Raw genomic sequence first — 23,566 nt, forward strand, 5'->3', positions numbered from 1 at the left:
AACCTGGAGGTCGGAAGGCATGGGCATGGCTTTTAAGACTAGACTGGAATATTGTGTGTGGTACCATTTGGTCCCTTTTGAGGATTGTGGTGAGTACAATTGACTTAGGAATAAAAAGAAGATACAACAAAGCTGACCCAGAGTACAGGGTGCCCTGGCCTTGTAGAACCTGTTGGATAGCTATAGCATGTGTAATGGGATATATTCTGGCAAAATGAATTACTTTCTGGTTCTTCATTTAGTTTGGTGTGTTTTTTGGTTTTGGGGTTTTTTTTGGTGTTTTTTTCAGGGTTTCTCTGTAGCTTTGGAGCATATACTGGAACTTGCTTTGTAGACCGGGCTTCTAGAACTCACAGAGATCTGCCTCTCTTTGCATCTTGAGTGCGGGGATTAAAGGCATGTGCCACCACAATATCCCCATTACTTATTAACATAGAAATACTTTTAATTGTGAATTTACCCTCTAATGACTATATCAACATTAATATTTACTGTGTTTCTAAAGTAACCTGTAGATTTTCCATTTGCCAAACAAACCTCTTAAAATATTAACAAATTTAGTACTCAATGAATAAAAGATACCAAATTTTCTTTATAACTTTGTCATATATACAATGTTTATTTTTCTTTTAAAAGATACCCAGTACAATAAAGCATACCTTCAAACTGTATAATATTGAGACTATTAAAATGGATGCAGCATCATGAATCATTTCTAACTCTTGGGGATAAGCAAATGTCACTTGTAACAAGTATCACACACCTTAAAAGCTTGAGACAAATGTCAACCATATTCATATCTACACGCAAGCAATAGGATAATTTACAAAGAGCAAAATGACGAAGTTCTTCATCAGATGATTGCAAGTCTTCAAGACCAGTCAATACAGTAAAATCCACATTTTCTATTGTGTCATAAACCTAAAGATCAAAATAATAATCTGTCAGCTATTATTTACAATCTTATCCTTTTCTTTTGAGATATTAAATGGCATCTAGGGAAATTATAAGGGCTTATGGAAAACTAAACTACTATTATTCTGCAAAAAGTACATAGCAATAGCATTGTGATAGACAAGAGTATCTATCAAGCATAGTTGGAGATGTTTCTTCTGACAGTAGATAGTAATTAAAAAGGAGATTCACTACTGGACAATGTTAACAGAGTGAGAGACTTTGGACAACTCAGCCCTAAATAAAATGTCTTTATCAAATCTCTCCCTCAAGGATCCAGTATCTACATAGATGAGAAGGTAGAAATATTGTAAGAGGCAAAAGTGGTAGGTGATTCTAGGGAACAGCATCTTCCAGGTACAGCAGGACTGATACACAAATAAACCTGTACAAGACCTGCACAGGTTCAAGCCACACAAAAATTCCAGCACTGAAAAGAGGAAGTAGACACGGAGTCCAATGCCTAATCAGAAAGTTATTTGCAATTGATATCTGATAAAAAGAGCAAAAACTGTTTTTCTCCAAAAGAATATCATTGGGCATATTGACTAAACTCTGGGTCAGGCCTCATGCCCAGTGTGAAACATACTAAATGGGTTTTTCTAGTTTTGTGGAGTTGACTTTTTATTTGGGGGGAGGTATTTTTGCCTAATTTGTCCTCCTTTTCATAATTGTCTTTTCTATTTTTATTTCCATTTTTTATTTTTGTTGTCCTTGTTTTATGAAAGAGTGGGGAGAGAGGAAAAGGAAGAACAGGAAGTTGGGTAGATAACGTGGTAGAGAAAATCTGTAGGAATTGGGGACAGTAAATAATATGATGCAAATATACTATATAAAAGGATATTCAACTAAAAATTAGGAAAAGAAAACCTGTTATCACAAAGCAAAATAAAAGAATATGAAATTCTCATCACAGGTATGGTTTTTCACATGCCAATCACTTACTATTATACATCTGTCAGTCATCTAAAAGCAAAGGCAAGACCAAAGTTTGCATTTTCTTTCATTAAATTGACTTCAGTTGAAATTGGTCTTTTTATGATTCTGAAGATGGAGGATAAGTATTTCATATCAAACATAGACTTGTGTTTGGCATTGGTGATCAATACTGATGGAATAGTGGCAATTTAATATGAAATGGGATTATTTCAGTCTGCCCAAAGCAATAGGTATTTTTTCAAATTACTATGAAAAAGTTAAACTTTAATCTCTATCCATTAAACTTGTAGACAGTTCTGACACTGTCTACAAGATTGGGTGGCAAAAATCTATCTTTGCAAAGTGAGGTGTCACAACATTTAATATCCATTGCAGAAGTCATAGCATTTGTGAATGAGAAAAGTGGAGGTAAGAATACTACTCACAGAGTTGAGTATTTTCTTGGTGTCCTCAGAAAGCTCTTCATTTTTTCTCTCAATGTCTTTGGCTAATGATATGACATCATTATGTGTTCCTGGCCTATTTCCGAGTATGGTCAAGAAGTTTTTAAGAGTGTCATTCCAAGCCCGCACTCTACTGAGTATCAGTTTTGGAAAGTCTTGAAGCTAAGAAGCCATGTTTCAGCATGAACCATGAAGATAAGCAAAATAAAGAAGGATACGTCAACCATAGTTTTCTATGAGACAGGCGAATTAAATATCCATTTGTTATCTTGGGGGAAGGTAGAATGGTTTGGGGGGAATAAAAATAATATAGATTAATAAAGTAAAAACCATTAACCTGTAATTTGCCATCATAAAATAATAGTATATATTATTTACAATTACCTATTTTATTGATCATGTGTATTTTCCATATGAAATTCTGCCATCTGACCTCCCTAAAAACTCTTTCATGCTTTGTTATTTTGCTTGTCTAGGGGAACCCAAAAATTTTCTGGAACTTTCCTTTGATTGAGGGAATATAGATCCCACCCAGTGTAAAAGGCAAGAAATTTAACTTAGATCCATAAAACAAGAAATCCAGATTGATCACAATCACATTTATTTTTTAAGTTATTTTAGACAATTAATAAAAGTATGCCATGAAAACAACCTGACATTAATAAGTGTGGTTCCTTCAGTCTAACACTCTCCCTCTCCTTGAATCTAATACAACAGAATATTTGGTGAAACATGTAAGCGAAGAAGAATTGAACAGTGAGATGACATTGTCTTTAATGCTATGATAGTATGAATAGAAATAACATCAGAAATTTTACTTTCCAGCATGTTTCAGGAATTTACATGAAACTCATTCCTGGCTTAAAATGTTTCATGTGCTGATACGTGTAGTCATTACAGTAACAATGAAAAGAGAAGAGAGGTATCCAGTAGACATTGTGATGGAAATAGGAAAAATACAGAAAGGAAAGGACCAGATTCAAAGGTGGTGGCAATGCAGTGTCCTGGGGCCATTGCTGCATATGAATAATACGAAGGAACCTGACACCCATTTTGATATAAAAGGGTGATGGCCCAAGTTCCATAAAATTTTCAATGACTCAGTCTAATTAATTACCTTAGCTCGGTTTTGTGAGTGTTAATTGCAATGTAAATAAAACATGTTGTGAAGTGCTTAGCTATGGAGTACATACCTAGAAACATTTTTCTTCTTTCATTTTACCTCACTATTTTCACACGAGGCTTAAGTCAGTTCATTTGAGATTAAGTTATGGAAAAGAATCATACGGAAAGATCATGACAGTTGTAAACTAGCACTGAACTGATATGAAGACCTTCTCACTACAACTGGGGGCATTGCTCATTCTGAGGAACATTAGACTGTGTTTATTGCACTCCCTTGTTCAGGTGCCTACAGTCAAGACAAAGAAGAGATCACAGAAGTTGTGAAGAAATGAACAGGAAACTAAGAAGCAGAAGTAGAATCAGATGAGTCTTGAAAACCAAGAAGACTAAGCATGGTAGTGAGAAGTATGAGAATTGCTAGTGGGGAGCCATTCTATGGTAATATACAAGGAAGAAAATTGTATATGCATTTATTAAACAAACTCTAGTGTTGAGATATCATTAAGCTAAAATCCTCTTAATGGACAATTTATGGACCTGTTGCAATATTACTTAACATTTCCTTATTTTTTATCAGGTATCTAACATGATTTCTCTTTGTCCACTCTATTTCCTTATGCATAATTACTGTATCTAAAATAATACTTGTAGCATGACAAAGCAAAGTTAGTCTACTGCTTCATTTGCTTATGTAAAAGAAAAATAAATCAAACCAAAGACTCACAGAGATCTTTTGGGCTTCTTCCATGCTTTCTGGTGTTTTCATGGAGTAATTGTGGCAGCAGGTGAGATGCTTGATCAGAAACTCCTGATCCTCAAAAAACTCAAGCATCTGTATATATCAAAATTAAAATTCAGTTAATTGGAGTCTGGAAAATAAGCCAGTGAATCCACAACAAGAATGTTATTGCACTCAATAGATATGTGCTTTTTAAAATTTAAATCTGCATAAAATCTGAGATTAAAGTCTTAACAATGAACATTTTGATGCCTTTCTTCTTAATTGAGTCTGTAATCTCAATTTGTTCTTCCCCAAAATGTCCAGTGCTCTAACCCTTTAGCCTATTGACTTTTCTCATATTTGTTTGTTATTTTCCTCTAAATCTTTATTTATTGAAGGGAAACCTTAAAAAATAACAACACTAGTAAATACAAAGTGTCTTGGAGATCATTTTTTTCTAGAATCTGGGCCCAGCACCAGAATATATAATGAAATATATATTCATTTATTTCTTAGTTCCTGTTTATCCAAAATGATACGTGTCTTTTAGGTAGGCATTAACCGCTGAGCATTCTTCAAGCCTGTCTACATATTTTTAAATTGTATGCATTCTTTCTATTACAAGTGAATATATATATAGCAGTACCATACAGTGTTAATCATAAATTCTGACTGGAATTGTGTGAAGTTTGACAAACTGACTATTTTTAGGAAATAGTAAGCAATGAAATAAAAAACCCCACAAAAGTATTTATATGTTGTTTAATATATAATCTTAAATATATTTCAAATATACTATTGATAACTAATTATTTAAAACTGACAATCAGCTATTGTATAAAAGTTTAATGGGTTAACAGGAATGCTAAAACTTTGAAAGAGAGTCAGTAATGAGGAATGAGAAAAGTATGAATAAACACAAAACAAGTGAATGCAGACATTCATTCTCTTGATGCCCATTGTTTTACTGAAGCCTTTCTATTTTTTTCTCCTTTATGTTGACTGACCTTGAACAGATAACATGCAGTCATCAGGAGAAGAGAGCCTATTTTCCCCTGCCAACTAGCCCCTACTGAATGAACTCTAGTAATGGAGATCTCTAGAAGGATTCCTAACACTGAGGGTTTCTGAAAATCAATTAGTGTTTTTCCTCCCTCTTGACATGGTTTCTATTTGTATTGGTTCTGTTTCCTACACTCAACTGACTATAAAACTTCAAGCTCCTTGGGTATCTACAGTAAACTAAGTAAAAACATTTCTTGTTCCTGAAAAGCAAATCTGGACATCAGAATTCTTCCCTAATCACAATGATTATGATTATAGTTTTATGCCACAAATATACTTTTTAAATTAAAAAATAAATAATTTTAGAGAAAATCTTGAACAAATCATTTCATTTTATTTTTTTCAAATCAGATTCTCCAACATTCTCATTCTCAATTTGCCTTTTTCTCTCAAGGGCTTTCTTGTGTAGTAGTACTAGAATGTCGTATCATGACACACCGTGGATGCGTGCTAATTGACACTTGAATTTCAGCATGTTCACTTGTAAGTACAGGTAACGTCATTAGCATGAAGGCGTTTGTGAGGTAGAAAATGAAAATAAGTGAGGCACTTACGAATTGGTCATATGACTCTGATGATGAAACTAGCTGTGTCCAGATGAGGGCATGGCGAAAAAAAAAGTAGAAAATAGATAACATGAGTAGATATTGCAAAAAAAAAGAGAGAGAGAGAGCAAGAGAGAGATTCTCTGGGTGCCCATATTGGTACTGAAGCCATGTCTAGTGTCTCTTCCTTGACACTAACTGGCCTTGAACAGCTAACAAAGAGCCTGTTTCTTTTCTAAAACAGCCTTCCCAGTGAATAAATGTCTCTACCAGAAACCTTTAAATATGATTCCCAGCATTTGGGAGTTTATGGGAAGTTAATATATTGTTGTTGTTGTTGTTTGTTTGTTTGTTTCCCTGCTTGAATTATCACAGTTTAGATTCATTCTATCTATTCCTTGTGTCTCAGTCCAATGTAGTTTTCCTGTATTGGATGCCTCCAGTATACTAAGTAAAGACGTCAACAGCAACTGGTTTATAGCAGAAAGAACATGGAATTAGAGTTATTCTTTAGATACAACTATTAAAGCATTATATTGCAAGTGCAAAGATTTGTTTTAGTAATAAACAATTATAAAGTGAGAAAGACTTTTAAAATCATTCTATTTCTCCAAGCCAGAAACTTATAGGAGCTGTCACCTCTATTCTACTGTGTAGTAACCAGCCCCTTTTATCCTTGGAAGTATATTACTTGAAACCTGGACTCTTTCCCACACTAAGTTCAATCAAGGTCATTAACCTGAAGGCTTTGGGGGGAAAGAAGATGGAAATAAGGGAGGTACTTACAAATTTATGTTGGAATTTTTCAGAGAACTCACTGTCAGTCTGAGACAGGATGAATGAAATGACAGAAAAATTAGTGAGTTAAAATATAATATCAGTTCATATTTATTACAAAAACAGACTCTTTCTACCTGTGTCCATTTCTGTTCTGAAACCTTGTCTACCGTATTCTTGACATTGACTGACCTTGACCAGAAAACACACTATCCACTGGATCAGAGAACCTGTTCATCTTCTAAACTAGCTTCTAAGTGAATAAACCCATGAATTATAACTCCTTAGACAAGGACTCCCGGATTTCAAAGTTTGAGAAGCTAATGTTTGTGTAGGTCTCTCTGTGTGTCCCTGTGCATGTGTGCACATGTGCATTTTGATGGTTTATTTGGCTTTTCCTCTTGCCACACCATCCCCATTTAGTTTCATTCATTCCATGCGACTCACTGTAATGCATTTTCCTCTATTGGATGTCTGCTGTGTGCTAAGTAAAGATGGGAGGACAGACCGGCCTCCAGCATGCAAGGTCAGGAAGTCAGAGCTCTTCCTCAGATGGGTCGATTAGATGTTTATGCCAAAAATGGAAATTTAATTAAATTTAAAGGTAAGTACTGAAAATTTCCATCATTGAATTCTTCAAGCATCTGAAATTTCAGGAAACTTGCCCCATTCTCCTTATTTCATATTTTCAATACCTCATGATTCATTTTATAGTTAGTAACATGCATTATTAGAAATTGGCTCATGATAGCTGTAAATGGGGTACAGGACATTCTTTGACATGGAGGTTGCTTTGTGAAATAAGCCAGAGATAAATGAAATACTTACATACATCCTACGCATTTCAATGTTGAGCTTACTGATTTTCTGAGACACTTCCATGGCATGATCAAACAGTTCCTTGAGGTAGAGTTGGTCATCATCAATCTCACTGCTATTCAAAGGCACAGAGGCCACATTCTCCCATAAAAAGAGGTTTGACACCACCAGCAGCAGAAGTGCCCCTGCTAACAGAAGCAAGAGGCATTCAGATCCATTTACCCAAAATTATCAAAAGAAATTCCATGACCTTTGCCCAGTGCCTTCCACTGTGTAATTTGATACTGTATAGTAGAGGTAGTGAAAAAGCATGTTTCACTGTGAAAATGTAATTATTGCTCCATTTGCACAGGTATATAGTGTCAGAATTTAGTGACTTCCCACAGTCTGGGATTGGTATCAGAAATAATTATGAAATTTTCATCATTAGAATATTATATTAATTGTCTTTTAGTTCAGCGTTGTGAGAATTTATGAAGAATTTATGCTGGTTTTCAATTATCATTTCTTCTAAGACATTATTTTTCCTATAATTTTGAGATTGAATATAGTTACATAATTTAGACCTTCCCTTTCTTCTTCCTAATCCCTCCATACCCTTCTCCTTGCTCTTTTTAAAATTCACAGCATTTTCTCAATAATTGTTATTGTGTACATTTATGTATGGATATATATATACATCCATACATACATACATATATATACATATATATATTCTTAGATATATGTATGTAACCTTTATTTTCAAGGCAGACCATTAATATTAGATAAAAATGGGTGTGCTTTTCCCTGGGGAAGACTATTCTTCCCACTGTCATCATGTCTTAGTTACCTGTAGTTCTTTGGGTAGGGTTTTAGCCTCCTGGGCTTTACTTCATTCATGCATATTGTTTTTGTAAGCTTGTGATTAGGTAATCATGTTAGTGAGACTTTATGGGTGCAGCTTCTTACATTCCTAGAAGATACAATCTCAGAGCAACCTCCCTATTCCTCTGCACCAAACCCACACCTAAGGCTCAGAAGTCATTGCAGAAAATGAGTAAGAGAAATATGAGTTTTCCAAACCAAGTGTGCAATACCTGCATTTTAGAGGACAGCATGGTAGCTTTCATTTTATCTTCATGCCTTAAAAGAGTAAACACATCAGTGACTGCTGTGTAACACAGAGGATGATGAGATTCTTGTTATAAAAAGAAACATCTGGAGTTGTTTACTATCTTACAGTAATAATTCTGAGTTTGTCATTCTACAACAAGCTTCAGAATGTCTTTTCTATAAAGTTTAACTTTCCAATAACCCTCTGGTTAGACTGATTCTGTGTAATGTCATCAAGCAGTATTATGGAAAGAGAAAGCCTACAGGATTAATTGATTTTCCTATATCCTAGTATCAGCTATATAAGACAGATTGTCAGCTCTGTGGGCTTTGCATTATGCATTGTGATTCAGTACACACCCAGGCTCTCTCAGTTATAACTGGGTTGCAAGGAACACATCCATAGTCCTGAGGCTCAGTGTCAGTAGAATTTGTTACTTATAGAGATCAAGGTTTATCTTTTAGCACTATACCACAGAAGCCCCAGTAATCTTTATTTTATTTACTTGTCTAGCAAACAACCTCTTTTAAATGAGTTTCTTTCTGAGAAAGGGCAGTGTTGGTGTCATTTTCAAATTACATTTTATAGGTAGGCAAAATAGTGATAATTAATGCTTTCTAGGAAATGAAGCACCATGTAGATACCAAGATAAAAATTTTATTTTTTTTAGTCAACAAGTATGAAAAAGTTCCTTGTGTCCAGTATCTCTGAAAATGCAATTGTAAATATTTAAAATAAAATTAGGATACTGAAAAAAATTATTTATAGTAAAAATAAGCCAAGTCATAAATATTCAAAATAATTAAAACATCAAAAAGCTGTGTAGTACATATTACAACTGTCAACTATAATCTAAACAAAATAAAAATACTTAAGATAAATCCTTTTAAATTTTTATTTCATAAAAAAAGAAAAAAATTTTATTTCATGCTTTGATATTATGACAATTATAGTATTTACTTCTTTCCTCTCATAGCTCCAAAATCTCCTTTCTTTATTGAATTCAACAATATTTATTCAGTTGTTATATCACACACACACACATATATATGTATATATGTGTGTCTTCACTATATATATATATATATATATATATATATATATTGCTCAGTAAGTATAAATTGAGTTGTATATGGGTGGCTTTAAGGCTGACCCCCTGATGGTGAATATAAATTGGGGAGCTCTTTCCAGGGGAAGACTATTTCTTATAAAACTAAACTTTCAAAAATCATAATGCGTTCTCTAATTTATCTTATGTATGGTAGATATGCATGTATACTCTAAGTACCATACAGTTCTTTCATTTATTATCTGAATGATATTCACAGTTTAAGCTGAGTGCAAGGAGCAAAAGATAATGCTTTTTCTCACAAAATCTAAATCTTAGAAACTTTATAAAGAAGAGAAGATAAATATTACACAGTATCCTTTTTGAAACATATTTTGCTAAATTGATAACTCTAGATCTGGATGGATAAATGCTTATCTGCTACTGTTGAACACTAAGTCCCCACATTAGAAAAAACTATTAAGATCATTCAAGTCAAGAATCTCCTAGCAGAACTCCAGACACCAGAACGTGATATAGTCTACCTTTTACAGTTGCTACAAATTCAGTATGCAATCTCCTTTAAACTCATTCTAGTCAAATGTATCAATTTCAGTTATTTGACTTTTTGATGTCAATCATTTCATGTCCTGGTCATCTGAGGTCATATAACAATTGCTCTTACCACTAGTTTTTGAAAATTTTTCTTTCTATCTATGTCAATTATGAAAATTCACAGTGTCTCTAGATATTTCTACATGTCTTCTAGAATGATAAATCCTTTTAATAACCACTGATGTAAGAATGTGGGATGTGAATTCCATCCTGGCAGGGTCCAGCCCAGCCAGAAACTGTCATCCGGCATTCTGGTCCCTTCCTCCAGACATGGGATGGGATAAGCTTGGACATGTTTCTAGTGCCCTGCTCAGAGCCACCTAAAGCCAGGGGACTGTGCACTGAGGATCCCATCTAGGCAGGTTCCATCCCAGACAGAGACTGTTAGCCAGCATCCTAGTCACTGTCTCTGCCCACAGGATGAGGAAGAGGAGAGCCATCAGAGTACTGGACCTGCTTGTACCCCTGGAGGGAACCTTGGTCCCCTACACACCAGAAGAGGAAGAGACTCCTTCTGCACCCACTAGAAGAAGGGATGAGAAGAAGACAATACAAAACACATTCAACAACAGAAAAAAATATATGGCACAACCAGAGTCTAGGGACTCTACACCAGCAATACCTGAACATCCCAACACAAATGAAACAGAAGAGAATGACCTTAAAAACAACTTCATGAAAATGATAGAGGCTCTCAAATAAGATATGAGAAAATCCCTGAAAGAAAAGGAAGAAAAAACAAAACAAAAAACATAAATGAACAATTTTCTAAAGGAAAGCCAAGAAAAAACAATCAAACAGATGAAGGAAAAAGTTCAAGACCTGAAAACTGAAATAGAGACAATAAAGAAAACAAAACAAAGGAAGACTTGAAATAGAAATGCTTTGTAAACTATCAGGAACTACAGAGGCAAGCATAACCAACAGAATACAAGAGATGGAAGAAAGAATCTCAGGTGTTGAAGATAAACTAGGAGAAATAGATTCATCGACCAAAGAACATCTTAGGCCCAACAAAACCTTAACACAAAATATCCAGGAAATATGGGACACCATGAAAAGACCAAACCTAAGAATAATAGGTATAGAAGAAGGTGAAGAAACCCACCTCAAAGACACAGAAAACATATGCAATAAAATTATTGAAGAATACTTTCCAAACCTAAGAAAAGACATGCCAATGAAAGCACAAGAAGCATACCAAACACCAAATAGAGTGGATCACAAAAAGTCCCATTGCCATATAATAATCAAAACCCCAAACATATAGAATAAAAAAACAATATTAAGAAGAGCTAAGAAAAATATCAATTAACATATAAATCTATCAGAATTATACCTGACTTCTCCATGGAAACCCTGAAAGCCAGAAGGTCCAGGATAGATATTCTACCAACACTAAGAGACCATGGATGCCATCCCAGACTACTATACCCAGCAAAGTTTTCAATCACTATAGATGGAGAAAACAAAATATTCCATGACAAAACCAGATTTAAACAATACATATCCACTAATCCAACCCTACACAAAGTTCTGGAAGGACCCAAGGAAGTTAACTATAACCAGAAAAACATAAGCAATAGATAATCCCACTTTACCAACACCCAGAAGAAAAAAAGGGGGGGGGGAATCCAAACACAATTCTACCACCACCACCAAATCCAAAACAAACAAGAATAGACAATCAAATATCCCTCAATATTAATGATCTTAACTCACCTATAAAAACACACAGGCTAACAGAATGGATATGAAGATGGGATCCATCCTTCTACTGCATACAAGAAACACGCCTCAACTTCAAAGACAAATGGTACCTCAGAGTTAAGGGTTTAGGAAAGATTTTCCAATCAAATGGACCCAAGAAACAAGCTGGGGTAGCAATCCTAATTTCTAAAAATTAGACTTCAAACTAAAATCAATCAAAAGAGATGAAGGAGATCATTTCATATTCATCACAGGAGAAATGCATCAAGATAAAGTCTCAATTCTGAATATTTTTTCCCCAATACAAAGACTCCCACATTTGTAAAAGAAACATTACTAAAGCTCAAATCACACATAAAACCTCAGACACTTATAGTGAGAGACTTCAATACCGCACTCTCAACACTAGACAGGACAACCAGAGAGAAACTTTACAAAGAAACAAAGGAACTAATAGAAGTTATGACCCAATTGGGTTTAACAGATATCTATAGACCATTTCATCCAAACAAAAAAGTATACCTTTTTCTCGGTGCCACATAGAATCTACTCTAACGTTGACCACATACTTGGCAACATAGCAAACCTCAACAGGTATGAAAAACACTGGAATAACGCGCTGTATCATATCAGACCACCATGCTTTTTGTTTGTTTGTTTGTTTGTTTGTTTTTAGAGACAGGGTTTCTCTGTGGCTTTAGAGGCTGTCCTGGAACTAGTTCTTGTAGACCAGGTTGGTCTCGAACTCACAGAGATCCGCCTGCCTCTGCCTCCCAAGTGCTGGGATTAAAGATGTGCACCACCAACGCCCAGTTCACCATGCTTTAAAATTAGAATTCAACAACATAATTGCAGAAGACATAGAAACTCATGGAAATTGAATAATGCGAAACTGCACCATGCCTGGATCAAAGAAGAAATTAAAGACTTCCTGCAATTCAATGAGAATGAAGACACAACATACCTAAACTTATGGGATGCTTTGAAACCAGTGCTAAGAGGAAAGAGCATAGCACTAAATGCCCACATGAAGAAAATGGAGAATAGTTACACTAGAGAATTGACAACACAACTGAAAGCTCTAGAACAAAAAGAAGCAAACTCATCCTGGAGTAGATATCAGGAAATAATCAAATTGAGAGCTGAAATCAATGAAGTAGAAACTAGGAAAACAATATAAAGAAACAATATAATGAAGAGTTGGTTCCTCGAGAAAATCAACAAAATAGACAAACTTTATCCAAACTTACAAACAGCATGGAGTGACATGAAAATTAATAAAATCAGGAATGAAAAGGGGGACATAACAACAGACACTGAGGAAATCCAGAGAAACGTGAGGTCATACTTTGAAAACCTGTATTCCTCAAAATTCAAAAATATAAAGGAATTGGACAATTTTCTGAATAGATTTGACTTACCAAAATTAAATCAAGAGCAGAAAAGCAATTTAAATAGACTTATACCCCTTAATGAAATAGAAGCAGTGATCAAAATCTCCCAACCAAAAAAGCACAGGGCCAGATGGCTTCAGTGCAGAATTCTACCAGGGATTCAAAGAACAGCTAGTATCAATTCTCCTCAAAGTATTCCATAGAACAGAAGCAGAAAGGGCATTACCTAGCTCCTTTTACAAGGTCTCAATACTCTTGATACCCAAGCAACAAAAACACAACCATGAAACAGAACCAATATCCCGCATGAACATTGATGCAAAAACCCTCAATAAAATATTTGCAACTCAAATTCAAGAACACATTAGAAAAATCATCCACCATGATCAAGTAGTCTTCATCCCAGGGATGCAGGGATGGTTCAACATACAAATATCCATCATTGTAATCCACCATATGAACAAACTGAGAAAGAAAAACCATATGATCATCTCACTAGATGCTGAAAAAGCCTTTGACAAAATCCAACACCCCTTCATGATAAAGGGCAAGGAGAGATCAGAGATAACAGGAACATTTCTAAACATAATAAAAGCAATATATAGTAATCCAACAGCCAACATCAAACTAAATGGAGAGAAACTCAAGGTGATTCCTCTAAAATTAGGAACAAGACAAGGCTGTCCATACTCTCCATACCTCTTTAATATTGTCCTTGAAGTTCTACCTAGAGCAGTTAGACAACAAAAGGAGATCAAGGGGATACAAATTGGAAAAGAAGTCAAACTCTCACTCTCTGCAGATGATATGATCATTTACAAAAGTGACCCAAAAAAACTCCTACACCTGACAAACACCTTCATCAAAGTGGCAGGATAAAAGATAAACTCAAAAAATCAGTAGCCCTACTATATATAGATGATAAATGGGCTGAGAAAGAAATCAAAGAAACATCACCCTTTACAATTGCCACAAACAACATAAAATACCTTGGGGTAACTCTAACCAAACACATGAAAGACCTGTATCACAAGAACTTTGAGTCATTAAAGAAAAAGATTAAAGAAGATACCATAAAATGAAAAGATCTCCCAAGTTCTTGGATAGGTAGGATCAACATAATAAAAATGGCAATCTTGCCAAAAGCAATCTACAGATTCAATGCAAACCCCATCAAAATCCTATTACAATTCTTGAAAGACCTTGGAAGAACAATTCTCGACTTTTTTACAAAAACAACTACTATGATAGCCTAAACAACCCTGAACAATAAAGGAAATTCGGAGGTATCACCATCCCTGATTTCAAGCTCTATTATAGAGATATAGTCCTGAAAACAGCTTGGTATTGGCACAAAAATAGACAAGTAGACCAATGGAATTGAGTTGAAAACTCTGATATTAACCCACACACCTACTAACACATGATTTTTGACAAAGAATCTAAATATATACATTGGAATAAAGAAAGCATCTTCAACAAATGGTGCTGCCATAACTGGATGCTGGCATGTAGAAGACTGCAGATAGATCCATGTCTATCACCATGTACAAAACTTAAGTCCAAATGCATCAAAGACCTCAACATAAATCCAGCCACACCAAACTTCTTAGAAGAGAAAGTAGCTGTTACCCTCCAATGAATTGGTACAAGAGACAGCTTCTTTATCACAACACCAGTAGCATAGACACTGAGAACAACAATTAATAAATGGGACCTCCTGGAACTAAGAAGCTTTTGTAAGGCAAAGGACAAAATGCCAGCCCACCAGAATGGGAAAAGATATTCACCAACCCCACATCTGACTGATTTCAAAAATATACAAAGAACTCAAGAAGCTACTCTCCAAACACCAACTAATCCATTTTAAAAGTGGGGTGTAGAAGTATAGACAGTTCTCAATAGAGGAGTCTAAAATGGCTGAAAGACACTTAAGGAAATGCTCAACACCCTCAGCCACCAGGGAAATGCAAATCAAAACAGCTCTAAGGTAAAATCTCACACCTATGAGAATGGCTAAAATCAAAAAGACCAAGAGAGTTTATGCTGGAGAAGATGTGGAGAAAGGATAACACTCCTCCATTGCTGGTGGGAGTGCAGACTTGCACAGCCACTTTGGAAATCAGTATGGTGGTTTCTCAGGAAAATGTGAATCAGTCTACCTCAAGATCCAGCAAATCCAACTCAGGCATATATATCCAAAGAATGCACATTCATACAACAAGGACATATGGTCAACTATGTTCATACCATCATTATTTGTAATAGCCACAACCTGGAAGCAACCTAGATACCCCTCAACCAATGAATGCATAAAGAAAATGAGGTACATTTGCACAATGGAGTACTACTCAGCAGAAAAGAAAAAAAATGAAATCTTGAAATTTTCAGGAAAATGGATGGAACCAGAAGAAACCATCCTGAGTGAGGTAACCCAGTCACAAAAAAAGACAAACGTGGCATGTACACATTCACATATGTATTTTAGACATAGAACAAAGGAATACCAGCCTACAATCCACACTGTCAGAGAATCTAGGAAACAAAGATTACCCTAAGAGAGATATACATGATCCCCAGGAGAAGGGGAAAGGGACAACATCTCCTGAGCTAATTGGGAGCATGGGGGGGGGGAAGAGGGAGCTAGAAGAAAGAGAAGGGGAGAAGAGGAGGGGAAGGGAGGACAGGAGAGAGCAGTAAGATCTAGTCAGGGGAAGAATAGAGGAGAGCAAGAAAAGAGATACCATAATAGAGGGCACTGTATCAAGTTTAAAGAGAATTGTGGCATTAGGGAAATGTCCAGAGATCTACCAGTTTGACCCCAACCAACAATTTAAGCAATATTTGAGAGGCTACCCTAAATGCCCTTCTCCAGTCATGAGATTGATGACTACCTTATATGCCATCCTAGAGCCTACCAACATACAGTAGCTGATGGAAACAGAAGCAGACACCCACAGCTAAACACTGAGCTGAATTCTGGAATCCAGTTGCAGAGAGGGAGAAATGATGAGCAAAGGGGTCAAGACCAGGCTGTAGAAACCCACAGAAACAGCTGCCCTGAACAAGGAGTTGCTCATGGTCCCCAGACTGATAGCTATGGAACCAGCATAGGGCTGTTCCAGTACCCCTGATCGAGGATGCAATTTTGGAGGCCTGGCTAATCTATGGGGCCTCTGGTAGTGGATCAGTATTTATCCACTAGTACGGGAATGGACTTTGGGAGCCCAATCCATATGGTGGAGGGTCTAGGCCCTGCTCCAAATGATATGGCAGACTTTGAAGATCCACTATGGAAGTGCTCACCCTCCATGGGGAGCAGAAAAGGGATGTGATAAAGGTTGGTGGGGAGCAGAGGAGGAGGTGAGGCAGGGGGAACTTTGATTGACATGAAAAAGAAGCTTCTTTCTAATTTAAATTTGAAAAAAAGAAAAAAAAGGTGTGATTGCTTCTTTCTATAGAAATGACTAGAAATCCTCTCAGCTTTATCTGATTTTACTTGTCTGAAGTAGGCATGAACAACAGTCTGTTCATAGAAAAAGCTTACTTAAAGGAACATGGAGAAATAGTTACTTACAGGAGCATGGTTGAGAGAAAGACAGTGGCATTTCTGTAGAGTCCAGGCACAGCTTGGCTGCTTCACTGCAATTCCACCTCCAGTTAATATTCCACATCCTATATAGACAGTTGAACTATCCACACACTGCTAGAAGGCAAGAAGAACAAAGGTGAGTGTCATATGACTCTCTAATTTCAGGCATCCTCATGACCATGGTGATTCAAGTAGTCAATACGACCTTTTCAACTTATTTCAATATTTCTAGTGTCCAAATTAAGTTGCAAATCATTGTAGCCATCTCTGATCCATAAAGGTTACTATGAATTCCACATCCTAGAAAAAATCTGTGTCCCAGACTTTTGATATTCTTCAGTTTCTGTCACTGAATCTTGGTTAGGGTGAAATTTATTTCACATTTCTGAGCATTGCAACAGAAGGCCACAGAAACAGTCCTGCATTCTGAGCAATTTAACGTGTGTGTGTGTGTGTGTGTGTGTGTGTGTGTGTGTGTGTGTGTGTGTGTGTGTGTGTCTATGTGTGTGTGTGCGCCAAGATCCAAGCAACGCAGTTAAATATTTGTTTATACACACTAGGCACAATAGGTCAGTAATGTAGCGTGCAAACACAGACATGTAGAGGATTCTCTGTTTTGCTTTTTGTTTCTTTATTTGGTTGATTGGTATAATTATAGTCACAATTAACTTAAAAATTAAAGCTGGCTGTGGCTTTCCCTTTCTCTAAACCCAAGCATGTTGTTAAAAGTTCAGAGTTTTCTGTCTCATATCCAAAGACTCATCTGGTAAGAGACAAAAGAAAACCCACATTAGGGACTATCATTGTCAAAACTCTGTTATCTCCGCAAAATTCTATTTTTTCCATACTTATTTTCATCTTTATTGGTACCTTTTCCTTGTATACATACCTATAAATATTTAAACATTACATTTTGAATTAGATGTTTAAGTGTTCCACAGTGAACAATAAAATTTCCTAACAAAAATCTCTGAAGGCTCCAAAAAGATGAGGCCCCACAATGCTGATTCTACTTGGTTCAAAATGATGTCTTTGAACTGGTAAACACCAGTCAAGGATTGGTTTTGGACTAAAACTTCTCTAGACAATTCCAGATTAGCTAGCTGAGATGGTTCACCTTATTACAACACTATGGCCGTAAGTGAAAGACCTGTACCATAAGAATTTTAAGTCTCTAAAGAAAGAAATTAAAGAAGATACCAGAAAATGGAAGATCTCCCATGCTCTTCTATAGGCAGGATCAACATAGTAAAAATGGCAATCTTGCCAAAAGCAATCTACAGATTCAATGCAATCCCCATCAAAATCCCAACACAATTCTTCACTGACCTTGAAAGAACAATTCTCAACTTTATATGGAGAAACAAAAGACCCAGGATAGCCAAAACAAATCTATACAATAGAGGAACTTCTGGAGGCATCACCATCCCTGACTTCAAGATTATTACAGAGCTATAGTCCTGAAAACAACTTGGTATTGACACAAAAATAGACAGGTAGACCAATGGAATAGAGTTGAAAACCCTGATATTAACCCACACACCTACTAACACATGATTTTGACAAACAATACAAATATATACACTGGAACAAAGAGAACATCTTCAACAAATGGTGCTGGCATAGCTGGATGCAAACATGTAGAAGACTACAGATAGACCCAAGCCTTTTACCCTGCACAAAACTTAAGTCAAAATGGATCAAAGACTTCAACATAAACCCAGCCACAATGAACGTATTAGAAGATAAAGTGGGAAATACCTTGAATTCATTGGTACAGTTGACTGCTTCCTGGACATAACACCAGTATCACAGACACTGAGATCAACAATTAATAAATGGGAGCTCCTGAAACTGAGAAGCTTCTGTAAGGCAAAGGACACAGTCAACAAGAAAAAAACAGCAGCCCACAGACTGGGAAAAGATATTCACCAACCCCACATCTGACAGAGGGCTGATCTCCAAAATATACAAAGAACTCAAGAAGCTAGTCTCCAAAACACCAAACAATCCAATTAAAATGGAGAGTACAGAACTAAATAGAGAATTCTCAATAGAGGAATCTAAAATGGCTGAAAGACACATAAGAAAGTGTTCAACATCCTTAGCCATCAGGGAAATGCATATTAAAACAACTCTGAGATACCATCTTACTCCTGTCACAATGGCTAAAATCTAAAACACCAATGACAGTTCATGTTGGAGAGGATGTGGAGAAAGGGGAACACTTCTCTACTGCTGGTGGGAGTGCCAACTTGTACAACCACTTTGGAAATCAGTATGGCGACTCCTCAAGAAAATGGGAATGAGTCTACCACAAGATCCAGCAATTCCACTCTTAGGCATATACCCAAAAGAAGCAAATTCATACAACAAGGACATCTGTTCAATGATGTTCATAGCAGCACTATTTGTAATAGCCAGAAACTGGAAGCAGCTTAGATGCCCCTCAACAGAAAAATGGATAGAGAAAAAAATGTGGTACATTTACACAATAAAGTACTACTCAGCAGAAAAAAACAACGGAATCTTGAAATTTGCAGGAAAATGGATGGAACTAGAAGAAACCATTCTGAGCGAGGTAACCCAATCACAAAAAGACAAACATGATATGTACTCACTCATATGTGGATTTTAGACATAGAGTGAGGTTTTACCAGCCTACAATCCACACTGCCGGAGAAGCTAGTAAACAAGGAGGACCCTAAAAGAGACAAACTTTGTCCCCTGGAGAAGGGGAAAGTGTCATGATCCCCTGAGCAAATTGAGAACATGGGAAGAGGGCAGGGAGCTAGGAGAATGAGACAGGAAGAAAAGGTAGGATGCAAAGGTCATGAGGGAGCAGAAAGTGGTGGGTGGATGGGGTGGGGGCTAAGTTGGGGGTGGGGGAGGAGGGATGGGGGTAAGAGGAAGGAGAGGGAGAAGGGACTTACATGTGAAACAAGCTTGTTCCCTAACTTGAACTAATAAATAAATTTTAAAAAAAGAATGTTTTAAAGTATAAAAAGAAGATTAAAAAAAGAACAGACCTGTTACTCATTTACCCATGACTGGGATGATCTTGATTTTCCCTTCCATGGAGCACTGGAAGGGCCCCAAAATAGTGAAGTCTAATGCCTCATTGAGAATGAGAGTAGCTTACAAAGAGTTAAATGTACTTGGGATTTTCGTTCAACCTGCTCTACTGCTCATTCTTATTCAAAGTGATGCATTCTTTCATTGTTGTAGTAATAGCTTCTTAATATTTTATTAATATCCTTAACTACCAAATTCCAATATCTACTAGCTTCTGCAATACTAGGTTTCCATATGGACTTCAAAAGACTTTCATGTTAGTAAAGCTGTACTTTTACCCTTTTTTCTCCTAACTTCCCACACCTTCACATCACTTAATGTCTTACCACCATTATTCTTCTCCTTAATACCATCTCTATTTTACTATCTCTTCCCAGTCTTGAAATCTTGCCATTCATGCCATAGGCCTAGTACAGTTTCTTAAATTATAAAGGTACTTCACTCTAAGCACACATGTTAAAGACTGCAAGATAGGGAGCTGCTACATGCACTGTTCTTGCAGCAGACCTGGGTCTGTTACTGGGTCTCAGCACCCAGGTTAAAACTGCCTATGGCTCCAGCTCCAGGGTGATCAAACTCCTTTGGCTTCTGTGTGCACCTTCACTCACCTGTATATACCTGTATCCAGACACTCACATATACACATAATTACAAAATAATAAAATAAATATAAAAATTTAATGCTAGGATCCATATATGAGAAAGAACATCTGACATATGTCTTTGTGGGGCTGCGTTACATAACTAAGAAAGATTGCCAGCAGTATCCATTCTACTTCAAATTTTATTATCTTTACAACTGACTACAAACTCAGTATGTATATATACCACATTTTCATTATCCAGTCATCAACTGATAGTCATCAACTAAACCATTTCCACTTCTCATTTATTGTGAATAGAATGGCAATAAATATGAATAAAGAAGTATGTATGTAACAGGGTTTGGGGTCTTTGGGGTATATACATGGGAGTTGTATGGCTGGGTCATAAGGTACATTTCTATATTTTAGATGAATCTCTACATCAATTTCCATAGTGGCCACACTATACACTATACTACATTTTCATTAATGTTGGAGACACCATTTTGTACACTGTGACTCAAACTGAGTTAAAAAAGAAAGAAGAAATGAAGCAACCTTGTACATCTCTCTGTTTCTTGATTGTGGAAGTGATGTGACAAACCATCTCACAACCCCTGACAGAGTGAACTGTGTCTACATGAAATATAAGAAATTTCCTTAGAAAGATCACTCTTGTTAGGATCAAAGACCTTAAGAGTTTGAAAGAATTTGTAAAAAAAAATCATTGCTCATGAGTCATTAGTCTTCATTGTCTTGAGGCATTACCCCGGGACTGTCTTGGTACAGGAAGTTAACATTGTACTTGCCAGGAATAATTCCATCTTCATCTACAGAACTTGGGTTCTTATGCATGACTGGCTCTAGGCTAGTCCTATGGCTGCATCCTGTTTATCACCCATATCTGTCTTCTGAGAAGACTAAGGGTTTTGTGAACAACAGTAAAAATAAAAGGTTCTAAACATTCAAATTAAAAGGCTCTAATTTCACATGAACACTTAATTTCCTGTCATTAGGTGATAATCTTCATTTATGGTGTGTCATGTTTCCCATCATGACAAACTACCTAAAATCTATTATCTTTCAGTACAAAATGTACACTACATAATGTGTATAGTAGATGTGATCTAGCTTTAACAAATTCATTTCAGCAGAATGTGTTTGTCTCTCTCTCTCTCTCTCTCTCTCTCTCTCTCTGTGTGTGTGTGTGTGTGTGTGTGTGTGTGTGTGTAATACATGTGTGTATACATAACAATATTAATTGAAGAACAACAGGTCATACATTTGAGGAGTTTGCAGATAAAGATGGCAAAGGTCAAGGGAGGTTAGAGAAAGGAAGTGATGTAATTCTCTATCTCCATATCTGTAGTCTGTTACTCTAGGGTGAATTCTAAGATCCTATGTGCTCTTTCTTCACTTTGCAGATTGCCTTTATTTCTGTGAAAAAGGTATTTAATTACATGGAATACAGTTTGTTTATTCTTGGGACTATTTCTGGTTACCAAGTCCCTTTTGATAAGTTCTTACCTTCATCTATGATCAATGTCATCCTTTTCTTTGGAAGTCCCAATCTTTCATATGTTATTATCAACTATTAAATTTTGAAATTGTTTTTTTTGTACAAACTGAAAAATATAGATATAGTGTCATTGTACTACATGTATGTAAGTGTTTCTTCCATAGTACTTGTTGAATAACCTATAGTTTCTTCACTCTAAATATTTTACTGCCTTAATCTTGTCAGCAGTAAGACTTTGATAGCACCATATAAAGGGGTAATGAGAGAACCTTCTTTTTTTACTTAGTCTTCTTCAAATTATGACAAAGTCAAAGGAAAAGATATCAAGAATCAATTAGTGTAGCACTGTAGAAATTAACCATCTCTGCCTTTCCTGATATGTGATTTGAGTCAAAACAGAATATAAATATATTAAGTAATTATGAGATAAATTGAAACTAGAACAAAGTAGATTTGTAGACAAAGAGAGAAGAGAACATATTGACTATGTCAAAGATGTTTCTAAGCAAATGAGAATTTAAAAGAAAATGGATGAAGACAGTTATTAGAAAAATATCATACCATCCCATGTTTATAAACTACCACCTTCACATCAAAAAATTCTTAGAACTCTACCATATTACAATCACATGGAAATAGTATTTACTGTCATTTCATTGGCAGTTGGCCTAATGACATGCCTGGTGTACTTTTTCAGCTGGAGTTTTAATTGTGATCCCATGCTTTGATTTTATAACTTGATGACCAACACTGGTTTACTATGACTCTATGTTATAAATCACTTGAATTTCCCAATCAAACATCTGTAATTTGCAATAAAAATGTTCCAATGTTGACAACTTTTCATGTACTTCAGTAAATCTAATCTATCTACTTTATTTCTTTAAAGAGACCCTCTATGCACAAGTATGTTTTCAAGTATATAAAATTGAAAAGAATCATCAAAAGAGTGAATCGTATGGATCATATTTAAAGCTTGAGGATGAGCAGGAGTTGCCACCAACAAACACACATATCAATATTTGAGATTAACATCAGTCAACCTCGTATGTGTCAATTCCCAAGCAAAAGGACAATTTAAATAAAGCAGAGAGGCAAGTTTCTCCATCGGCTGTCTGCAAAGATTTCAGATCTGACCACTCTGTATAATCCTCATTTTCAATTCCAGGATGAACCTAATGATCAAAAAAGATAGTCAGTCATTTATTATTTATAGTTTATGATTTTAGTTCTTTTCCATTTTACACATTGAATTGCATTTAGAGAAACATTAATAATGTGAAATTTCAGTTGTAGACATTGAATTTCATGAGTCTAGTACTGGGTACTCTGTCATTGTTAGATGTATACAAAGAATCAAGACCATGTCCACATTTTCTTATATTAAATTGATGAAAAATGAAGTATTTCCTTTAAAACTAGGAGGATGAAATACCAGAAAAGCATAGCCTTGTGTTTCAGCAATACCAGTGGATGCTGATGGGCTAATGATGCTTGTTAGCAGATCAAATGTATTTCATTCCACCTAGGAAAAGTATTGTCCAA

At 35.9% G+C, this 23,566-nt stretch overlaps 1 protein-coding gene across 2 annotated transcripts; it reads right to left on the reverse strand.

Annotated features, from left to right (window-relative positions):
• Window positions 1-702: 702 nt before the first annotated feature.
• Window positions 703-16,859, reverse strand: LOC100760700 (prolactin-7A1-like). 2 transcript variants are annotated; one of them, XM_027409566.1, is made up of 7 exons: window positions 16,829-16,859; window positions 7,398-7,573; window positions 6,568-6,617; window positions 5,802-5,829; window positions 4,186-4,293; window positions 2,319-2,498; window positions 703-921 (listed from the first exon to the last, which is right to left on the reverse strand). In XM_027409566.1, the coding sequence occupies exons 1-7, from the start codon at window positions 16,857-16,859 to the stop codon at window positions 703-705; spliced, it is 792 nt and encodes a 263-aa protein (XP_027265367.1). The 2 variants fall into 2 exon arrangements, with proteins under 2 accessions (XP_027265367.1, XP_027265366.1); XM_027409565.1 differs by having other exon boundaries at window positions 7,398-7,576.
• Between the last annotated feature and the right edge of the window lie 6,707 nt (window positions 16,860-23,566).

This window comes from Cricetulus griseus, chromosome 3, assembly GCF_003668045.3.
Source record: "Cricetulus griseus strain 17A/GY chromosome 3, alternate assembly CriGri-PICRH-1.0, whole genome shotgun sequence".
NCBI lineage: Eukaryota > Metazoa > Chordata > Mammalia > Rodentia > Cricetidae > Cricetulus > Cricetulus griseus.

Coding starts and splice junctions, on each gene's coding strand:
- LOC100760700 (XM_027409565.1), bottom strand. CDS start 16,859: ATGCCACTGTCTTTCTCTCAACCATGCTCCT. Junction 5,830..6,567: donor CATAAATTTGTAAGTACCTC/CCTTATTTCCAT, acceptor GACACAGCTAGT/TTCATCATCAGAGTCATATG. Junction 922..2,318: donor CCAAGAAAATACTCAACTCT/GTGAGTAGTATT, acceptor TTTGATCTTTAG/GTTTATGACACAATAGAAAA.